Genomic DNA, 10,584 nt, shown 5'->3' with positions numbered 1-10,584 from the left:
TTCGCACCACTTTGGGAGAACCGGTTGTTAACTTTCTGAGCAGTTTGGTGAATTGGTTTTTGGAAGAAATCATTAGGGCAGAGAACCGGTTGTTAAATTATTTGAATCCCATCACTGGATAGATAGATAGATAGATAGATAGATAGATAGATAGATAGATAGATAGATAGACAGACAGACAGACAGACAGACAGACAGACAGACAGACAGACAGACAGACAGACAGACATAGTGGGAAAAGAGAGAGAGAGGAGAGTAACTTGATATTTCAAATCAATCAGTTTTTCTGCCCTGAATCAAAACAGTGGCTCCACCTGATCAGTTCAAAGATGAACCTATTTTAGACTGGGTGGGGTGGGGGCACGTCCAGCATGGGACTCCGGCCAATTTGCCCTCTGCTCTGTCCCTTTGGAGAAAGGGGTCAAGGAGGCACAGCCCCTCTGCAGTCCCGACTCAGGGTCTACATCAGAGGACAGATTCTGTTCCTCTCCCAGACGGGCCTCTTACCTGAACCGTTTTTGCAAGCGTTTTCTGGGCCATCCGTGATTTCCAGCTGCCCCGCAGGAGAAGGACCAGCCTCATGGATTCCTTTCACTGGAATGGATAACGATGCAACTGGAACATCATTTTTTTTGGGAACATCCTTGCGGGTGAACCAGGTGAGGCGGCTGATCTGTTTGGACAAAAACCAGGGTTCAACGGAACGGCTTTCTTTCTTTCGGAGTTCCAAAGGCATTCCACATGCAAAGGGCACCACCATCGGAGTTCGGTGGCATCCTTAGGTAAGCCGGTTAACTCAACAAGTTCATCAAGAAAAGACTGGGCTGCCATCTGTCAGAAATGGGGGAGGGGTTGGACTAGATGACCTACAACAGGGGTGTCAAACTCGATTTCATTGAGGCAGGGGTGAAATGCTCCTGGTTCGGACCGGATTGCCTGATCCAGTAGCGATGGCAGCGGGTGGTTCAGAGAATCAGTAGCAAAAATCCCTGCCCCCTCCCCCATGCCCACCTGAGCCATGCAAGGTGTTTTTTTTTTAACTTTTAAAAGCATTTTTGCTTCGGCTGAAAAAATGCTTTTAAAAGTAAAAAAAAAGAGCCTCTGATGATTGTGCAGCTCAGCTGGGATCGCCAGAACATTTTAAAAGGATTTTTTTCTACCACCTCTTTGGCCAAAGAGGTTGCAGAAAAAATGCTTTTAAAAGGCTCTGACGATCTCAGCTGAGTTGCCTTATCACCAGAGGCTTTTTTTTCTTTTAAAGGCAAAATGCTTTTAAAAGTAAAAAAAAGCCTCTGATGATCAGGCAACTCAGCTGGGATCGTCAGAGCCTTTTAAAAGCATTTTTTCTACAACCTCTTTGGCTGAGGAAGTTGTAGAAAAAATGCTTTTAAAAGTAAAAAAAAATAATAAAGTTGGCCACGCTCACCCAGTCACATTACCCCCCCCCCACCAAGCCACACCCACAGAACCCGTAGTAACAAATTGTACATTTCACCACTGCATTGAGGGCCACATCAGGGTTATGTTTGACCTCGGGGAGCCGAGAGGGAGGGGGCGTGTCGACGTGAGCATGGCCAGCTCAGTGTCACTCGTGTCTGGGGCAACTGTGGTTGCTCAGGCAGCCCCCTCCCTCAGGCTCCGTTTTTGGCTGGGATGGCCTGCAGTGCTCTGCCAGTGAAAACTGGTGTGCCCCCCCACCCTGAGCTCAGTTTTCACTGGCAGAGGGCTCAGTTTTCACTGCAGGAGGCTGTTGCAGCCAAAAACGGACCTAGGGGGAACCACGTGCAGCCCCCCTGAGCTCCATTTTCTCTGCCAGTGTTCTGTCCCCCCTCGCCTCCGTCTGAGCGATGGCTTAATTAGCCGGCACTATCAGCTCTGGCATGTTATCTCCCTCGACGCCGATGAGTCACCCAGGAACAAACTTCAGTTCTTAGCTAATCAGTTGCTTTGCCTGCTACGGAGAGGCACAGCAACTCTTGCTCCCTTTGTATCCTGTGGGGTGTGGCTCCATGACTCAGCAGTTCCTAGACCTGCCCCACCCTTGCTTCTGTTGTTCCCTCCTCTCCTGCCTACGAAACCTAGGGTCCAGGCAGGCCTGATTGCCATCAGCCGGGTCTGGAGGCATGGCCTGGGGGGGAGAAAGAGTCAGGGGATGGAGGCCTTGTTATCTCTTCCACCTGGCCTGCCTCTGGCTCCTGGAACTGAGCCAGGGAAGCCAGTGCTCCCGAGGTAAGTCCTGATAGCCCTTCCCCCTCACTTTCCAAGTCACTTTCTGGCAGGGGCCCTGGCTCGGGGGGCACAGACACAACAGCCAGAGGCACCACAGGCTCATCCTTCACTGTTTCCAGGGTGGCCCTGCAGGCCAGATCTAAGCACCCCGTGGGCCGCATCTGCTGCCCCTGACCTACAAGGTCCCTTCCAACTGTTAAATCTTATTGAGAGCGGATTTGTTGTTGTTTTTTAATTGAAAAAGTTTTAAAAAACAAAAACATTTTCTCCCCTTTTTTTCCCCCTCCCTCCCAGAAAACCCCCTTCCCCTCCTTCCCCGGCTTCCCGGTCAATCACAAGGTATTGTTATACATAAACCAAACATAGAATAAAATTTTCCTTCCAATCCAAATAACCACATCCAAAGCTTTTCATCTCCCAACCCCTCCCATTACATAAAATAACTTTCTAATTATACAAAGGCAATCTGATATTTCTTAATCTGATATCTGTTTTGTAGATAATCAATCCATTTTTTCCATTCAATTAAATATCTTTCCTGCATATTGTCTTTTTAAAAAGCTGAGATTTTAGCCATCTCAGCCAAATTAATGACTTTCAATATTCATTCTTCTATTGTAGGTACCTCTTCTTTCTTCCAGTATTGTCCAATCAACAGTCTTGCTGCTGTTATTAAATTCAGAATCAATTTAGTCTCAATCCCTGTACAATCCGTTATAATTCCCAAAAGGAAAAATTGTGGCAGGAACTTTATCTTCTTCTTCAGTACATTTTGAATAATCCACCAAATTCTTATCCAAAAGACCTTAATTTTCTTGCAAGTCCACCAAATATGAAAATATGTAGCGTCATCACAATCACACCTCCAACATTTCGCTTGGATATTAGGATACATACATGATAATTTTTTGGGATCTAAGTGCCATCTATAAAACATCTTATAAAAATTTTCCCTTAAATTCTGTGCTTGTGTAAACTTAACATTCCTAACCCAGATTTTCTCCCATGTTTCCAACATTATTGGTTCCTGAATATTCTGTGCCCATTTTATCATACAATCCTTTACCAAATCCTTTTCCAAATCTATTTCAAGCAACACATTATACAATCTCTTTATATGCTCCTGGATCTGATTTCTAATTTGCTTTATTAAATTTTCCTCCCTTTGCATTATACCAATTTTTTGATCTTCTTTCCATCTAGCACTTATTTGTCAGAGCGGATTTGTTGTTTTGCAGCTGCACAGACAATGAAACTAGCCAGGATGAACGAAATCATCAGCACAACCCCTGCTCCAAAAGACATGCTCTGCCAAGAGGCTTACAGGAGCAACCAGGGAAGGTGAGTTCCCGTTGCCAGCGACTGGGGCTGGTGCTCCACCACCATCGCCATTCCAAGCACGGGGCCTTCCTGGACCCTCACCTGGCAGGGCAGTTGGCTGGTGTGGCTTGGATGGTGAGGTAAGCCTGTGGACGGATGACGAGAAGAGTCCCAAGCGTCTTTACAGCTCAGCTAAAGCAGAGAAAATGTAAACCATTCTGCGTACTTTCTGGCTTCTGCTAACGTAGGTATCGGTAGAACTAGTAAGTTTGCAAATTTCTCCTGGCTGCCCCATAGTTTCTGTCTCTCTATAGAAACCCCCGTCTCTAAACCTCGAGGTGTCTGATAGCAGTCTTCCAACACTTGAAGGAAGCGGGGGTGATAACTTATTTTCTAAAGCAGGGGTCTCCAACCTTGGTCCCTTTAAGACTTGTGGACTTCAACTCCCAGAGTCCCTCAGCCAGCAAAGCTAGCTGAGGAACTCTGGGAGTTGAAGTCCACAAGTCTTAAAGGGACCAAGGTTGGAGACCCCTGTTCTAAAGCACCAGAAGGTCAGGACAAGGAGCAATGGATGAAAACTAACCAGGGGTGAAATGCTACCAGTTCGGACCAGTTCTGCCATCCGGGTAGGCAAAATTTTGACTGGTTCGGGGAACTGGTAAGGAAAATTTTGATTGGCCCCACCCACTTGCCTTCCCCCTCCTCTCATCTCTCCTATATTCTGTTGTTTATTGGCTCAGCTGATTCGCCCAAAAGAACGATTGCCGCCTTAGCTGAGCTAAGAAACAGCAAATGAGTCTTAGTCTCATTTGCCCTCAGCTAGCATAAGAAAGGGAAACTTTCTGCAGCTCCCCTCCCCCCCCAAGCAGGGAAACAAATACTAGTTTTAATGAGATGTCTTGGCATTCAACCAAGAGCAATTATCACCTCTTTACAATGTTGTGAAACTTGTAAACCACCTTGCCTGAATTGAGAAACTGCCCCCTTGATGTGAGTGACATTGAGTTGGCCACGCCCATCCAATCACATGACCACAAGCCACGCCCACAAAGCCACACCCACAGAACCGGTAGGGAAAATTTTTAGATTTCACCACTGAAACTAGCAAGAAGCAACCTAGAACTAAGGAGAAGTTTCCCAACAGTGAGGACAATCAACCAGTGGAAGAGCTTGTCTTTAGAAGTTGTGGGTCTCCATCACTGGAGGCTTTTAAGAGGACACTGGACAGCCACTTGTCTGGAATGACATAGGGTCTCCTGCTTGAGTAGGGGGTTGGGCTAGAAGACCCCTGAGGTCCTTTCCAACTCTTCTACTGTTACTGTCTATGGAACAAAACCTCACTGGAAAACCAGCAGTTGCAACCAACCTACTTCTGGTATTTAATGAAACTTGAGCCTGCACAGCTTAATTCAGAAAAAAAAAATAGAAGACAGGCATTTCTATTGAGACAGACATTTGCTCTACCCAACTGAATGACTGTTTTTCTCTACTCAACTCTTAGATCAATTCCTTCTCACTGATTTTATTCTAGGTAGCCAGGTCAGTCCAAGCAGGGCACTAAACCATGAGAGTGAAAACAGCCAGGGTCCCTCTCAATGCACATACCATTTCCTCCGGAGGGGGCTCCGTCAAGAGGCTGACAGCCACCACCACGATGAGCGTGACCACCCCCAGGATCATGGAGAAGTAGAGATAATGCACGTATTTCACCACAGCTGGCCGGTCATCTGACTCCCCACAGCCTGGCTGCAGGTAGACGAAATCCAAAACCATCCGGATCAGGCCTATCACCATGCCAACCAAAAGACCACAAAATGCCCCCTTGAAGGAAAATCAAGCAAAGAAACCAGGTTAGTTCTGTGACCCTCAACAACTGTCCTCTTGTTAGAACCACAAGAGTTTACAGACCACCTGTCAGCTGCCATGTTACGCTTGCTTGTATGCTTCGTTACCATGCGGTGACAGTCTGCCCTGAACTCTGGGGAGGATGGATGGGAGGGCAAATGCTTTGGGGGAAAGCGAAAGTAACTACTGTGTCTCCCTGAGATGCTGCTTCAAGGTCACCCATCTGGGAGAAGCTGCCTACCAACTACACTTCCTGAAAACATCTTACTTGAACCTGATTGGTCATGGGAGGGGGGTCAGTGATGGGAGGCAATTAAGGGAAGGAAAAAATGAACTTTGGGGATTTTGGCTATGCATTGCTGCAATACAATGGACTTCAAATAAAATTATACCTGTCTCAACAAATGGAGCCAAGGGTCGTTAGGGGTTTAAGTGGTGGCAGGCCTGACACCACCCAAAAGTGCCCAGAATTACCTTCTCGTTTGTCCGCTTCCAAAAGCATCCCAGGATAAACACAATGGCCACCGGGGGCTGCAGGTAAGAGCTGATGGTCTGGATGTAGATGAAGAGCTGTCCACCCTGGCTGGCTTGCACTAGCGGGATCCACAAAATGGAAATGACGACAAGGAGCAGAACAAACACCCTGTGTTGAAGAAGGAAGGCCTGGTCAGGTTGGATTTCATGCTCTTCAAACAGGGGATGAGCAGACCATGGCAGCGAGTGAAGGCCTTCCCCTCAGGAGCTTTGGAACGGTGGATTTGGACTGAGCACGGCTGGGGAAAGCCCTTTGGCCTTCCCAGAGCACAGCCCTTCTCTGCCGCTCATTAAAGGTTCCTCAGCTTTTTCAGGCTTCTGGGTGAGGAAAAGTTGCGTCAGGCCTGCCACCTTCAGCGTACCTTGCTTCGCAGGCATCCTGCCATAAAACGCAGGGGAAAGGAGGATGGGGAAATAGGGAATGGGCACAAGGAGGGGATGATAGGGTGACAGGAACCAGAAGTGTCAATCTGGAAGGAATCAGCCGATCAAGGATGGACCGCGAGAGTGAAACGCGAAACTACTTCGGAAAGGTGCCAAACCTCAATGCCGTCCCCCAAACACCTAAAACAAATACAACTGGACACTTATTGGACTGGTGAAGGGGGAGGGAATGAGAGAGAGGGAAAAACGCGGGCTTTGCACAGGAATATTCAGATCCAGCTTTGCTTATCCTGTAACCCCTTGAACTTAGTAAAAGTAAACCTTTCCCTTCACATCACGGAGTCGAGGGTCTTTCTTTCTTAAGGACTAAGTCGGGGCAGTCCTGACACTTCGCTTCACAGAACCTACTCATGAACGTTGAGATGCAAATTGAGTCCCTGAAAAAGGTCAGGCTCCTCGAATGACCATCAGAGAGGGGTTGTGCACCCACACAAAGTCCAAAGCATTTCTTTCAAATGGTTTTCGGGATAAGCTCAGGCCATATAGGTCTTTGTTCATTGGTTTGGCTACAGTCTGCCTCCTAGAATTAGAATATAATAGAGCTGGAGGTCTTCTAGGCCAGCCCTCTGCTCAAGCAGGAAAACCTATACCATCTCAGACAAGTGACTGTCAAGTCTCTTCTTAAAAATCTCCAGTGATGGAGCACCAACAACTTCTAATGGTAAGCTGTTCCATGGGTGAATTGTCCTCACTGTTAGGAAATTTCTCCATAATTCTAGGTGGCTTCTCTCCTTGATTATTTTCTTATCCTGTCCTCTGGTACTCCTAAGAGTAGAGTACGCCTGGGACTCTTGCTAGATATGTCCCATGGGCTGGGAGGTCTTACCTGCCAACAATCATGAGCTCCCATTCAGAAGACAGAGGTCGAAGATGTCGCCAAAGGTCCATGGTGAAAATGGTGCTTGCGCTGTTGAAGATGGAAGTCAAAGAGGACATCAGTGCTGCGATCATGACCGACATCATAAGCCCTCTTAGTCCTAGAAGCAAAAAGTGAGACTGGATGAGACTTTCCTTACTAGCGTCCTCCTCAGGACATCAAAGGAAGTTTGTAGTCCATCAGAAAGTTCTTGCTATTTGGTAAGTCATAACTTGTTTCCAACTCCAAAAACAAGATAAAAGAATAAAATCAGGAATTGATTCAACTGACAAAGGGAAAAAATTCTAGTTTATTTTTCACAGACCTATAGAATCACAGAATAGAAGAATTAGAATTAGAATCTTTATATCTTTCAGTCCCCTAATCATCTTGGTTGCTCTTCTCTGCACTCTTTCTAGAGTCCTAACATCTTTTTTACATCGTGGCGACCAAAACTGAATGTAGTATTCCAAGTGTAGCCTTATAATGCCTTGGTAAGGCCACACTTGGAATACTGCATTTGTTTTTGGTCATCACGATGTAAAAAAGACATGGAGACTCTAGAAAGAGTGCAGAGAAGAGCAACAAAGAGGATTAGGGGACTGGAGCGTAAACATATGAAGAACACTCAACACATATGTTGAGCCTCTGGTGGCTCAACAGACTAATGCAGTCTGTTATTAACGCAGCTGCTTGCAATTACTGCAGGTTCTAGTCCCACCAGGCCCAAGGTTGACTCAGCCTTCCATCCTTTATAAGGTAGGTAAAATGAAGACCCAGATTGTTGGGGGCAATAAGTTGACTTTGTATATAAATATACAAATAGGATGAAGACTATTGCTAACATAGTGTAAGCCGCCCTGAGTCTTCGGAGAAGGGCGGGATATAAATGCAAAAAAAAACCCAAAAAACCAAAGTGATAGGTCATAGGTCATAAAGCATGATACAAACAACAATTGATAAATCATAATGTATCAGTAGGAGAAGATAGTGGGAAAGATGAGAGATGAGGAAGATGAGAAAATGAGAAGATATTATTCCATCCAGTTTTATGTTATCTGCAAATGTTGCAATTATTTTCTCCACTGTTAATCTAAGTAATTAATGAAAAATATAGCACACCAGACCCTTCTTTAGCAACTCATTCACTCTAGCAAGATAAGGGACTTTTGGACTGCTGAGTCTTAGTACCCATTACAAACCAGCTATGGATCCATCTAATAGACAGGCAATCCACATTTCAGCTTGCGAATAAGATTTTCATGTGGTACTTTATTAAACACATTGCTAAAATCAAGATGCATTAAGACCACAGCATTCCCACTAAAGAAGTTTCCACATCAGAAAAATGAAATAAGATTTCCTTTCATAAGACAGAAAAATGTGGGATAGACAGCATCAACCCCAGATGGATCTCTGGCTGACAGCCTGCATTCAATATATAGTCCTCAATGGAGCTACGTCTACATGGAGGGAAGTGTGCAGTGGGGTACCCCGAGTTTCTGCCTTAGGCCCAGTTCTCTTCAACGTCTTCATAAGCAATTTAGATAAGGAAATAGAAGGAGAACTCATCAAATTTGCAGATGGCACCAAGCTGGGGGAATAGCCAACACTGTAGAACAGGGGTCTCCAACCTTGGTCCCTTTAAGACTTGTGGACTTCAACTCCCAGAGTCCCTCAGCCAGCAAAGCTGGCTGAGGAACTCTGGGAGTTGAAGTCCACAAGTCTTAAAGGGACCAAGGTTGGAGACCCCTGACCTAGACCACAGGGATGGGCTTCAAGACCATGGGTTGGAGACCCCTGCTGTAGAAGATAGGCTCAAGATCCAGAAGGTAGACTTGAACCCTGGGCCCAATACCACAAAATGAAATTCAGTTGTGAGAAAAGTAAGGTAAATAGTCTGTGCATAAAGACAGAAATGCCTCGGGCCCCCAAAAGTCCTATTGTAGGCCTGCCTGTTAACAGTGCCCCTCTATGCAGTAATGAGAAGCCCCCTTACCCAGTGGCAGAAGCTCGATGACAAGTTTGGGGTACGCAATATCTGAACATCCAGATGGATTGCCACAGATGTCTTTACAGGAGTCGGGATCAGCACAGGCCACTAGATCTGCAACAAAATAGAACCAAAAAAACAAACAAAACCACAACTTAACGAAGGGTGAGAGAAAATTGGACGATTTGAAAAAGTTTTTTTTTAAAAAAAGGATTAGAAAGTAGAGTCAGGCAGGGGTGGGATTCAGCCAGGTTGGACCGGTTCGAGCGAACCGGATGCTAATTTTAATTTGGTTCATCGAACCGGTTGTTGCAAAGACTGGCTGGCCCCGCCCCGTCTGCCCTGCCCCTCTCAGGAGTCTCCACGTGGCCCATTTTGAATGCAAGGTAAATGCAGGGTCCACATGGAGGCTCTGGGAGGGCAAAAAACAGGTCTCCTGGAAGTTCCGGAAGTCCAGAAATGGGCCCATTTCTGGCCTCCGAAGAGCCTCCAGAGCTCGGGGGAGGCTGTTTTCGCCCTCCCAGAGGCTTGAGGAAAGCCTCCAGAGCCTGGGGAGGGCAAAAATGCCCCCCCCCACCATGATGCAGGAGGCCGAGTGCCCCCATGGCCATGCCCAGCCATCAACCGGACAGAGAACTGGTTGCTAAAATTTTTCAATCCTACACCTGGATTCAGGGCTGCCGTTTTATGATCAGAATGGACCCTGCAGGATGGAAGTCTGAGGGTCTCAACCTCTACTTCTGGAAGCCCTCTTGGTTTTCCCAGCTCAGCTCATCCTGCGATAGAGACTGGTAGCTCCTGCACCTATCTTCCCAAAAGAATCTCACCGGAATTCCAATCTCTTACCTCAGGTGTGAATGAAAATCCTGAACTGCCTCAAAAGATCAAAATGCAAATGCTGAAATAATTTCTATATAGCTAAATCCCTGGCTACCTGGGATATCTACAAGCTAGAGCAATTTCAAAGGAGATAAATCAAACTTTATTTCTAAAAATGTAAAAAAAAACCCCACCTTTATCTGTAAATATTAAAACATTCAATCAAACTTCCCGGGTCATGGGATGCAGTAGGTTTGTACTCTACCTGAGAGAACATGGCTTGAAGGATGACTGCTAAAGTTTAAAGACCCATTATGTAATTTAAACAGAGAATCAAAAACATGAAATAAATGAGATTTTAAACACTACAGGAAAACAAGAACCATAAATTAAACCAATTACTGGCTACTTGCTTTATTTATTTCTACAGAAAGAACAGTTGTCTGAAGTTTTTCTACTCCAGTTACCTGGGCTTATCTTTGATCTGAGATTCTAAACTTTAATCAGAATCTGAGAAGAAACTGTACTTTTCCCAGTCTCACTC

At 45.8% G+C, this 10,584-nt stretch overlaps 1 protein-coding gene across 1 annotated transcript in view; it reads right to left on the bottom strand.

Annotated features, from left to right (window-relative positions):
• Positions 1-10,584, bottom strand: part of SLC5A11 (solute carrier family 5 member 11) — a 44,120-nt gene that overhangs the window by 5,846 nt on the left and 27,690 nt on the right. The window contains exons 11-15 of the mRNA XM_058157224.1: positions 9,228-9,335; positions 7,199-7,349; positions 5,869-6,037; positions 5,155-5,370; positions 508-673 (exon numbers count right to left, since the gene is read on the bottom strand). Of these exons, the coding sequence (XP_058013207.1) occupies positions 508-673; positions 5,155-5,370; positions 5,869-6,037; positions 7,199-7,349; positions 9,228-9,335 (810 nt within the window). The remainder of the gene's footprint in view (positions 1-507; positions 674-5,154; positions 5,371-5,868; positions 6,038-7,198; positions 7,350-9,227; positions 9,336-10,584) is intronic.

This window comes from Ahaetulla prasina, chromosome 14, assembly GCF_028640845.1.
Source record: "Ahaetulla prasina isolate Xishuangbanna chromosome 14, ASM2864084v1, whole genome shotgun sequence".
Taxonomy (NCBI): Eukaryota; Metazoa; Chordata; class Lepidosauria; order Squamata; family Colubridae; genus Ahaetulla; species Ahaetulla prasina.
This window is presented reverse-complemented; position numbering and strand designations above follow the sequence as displayed.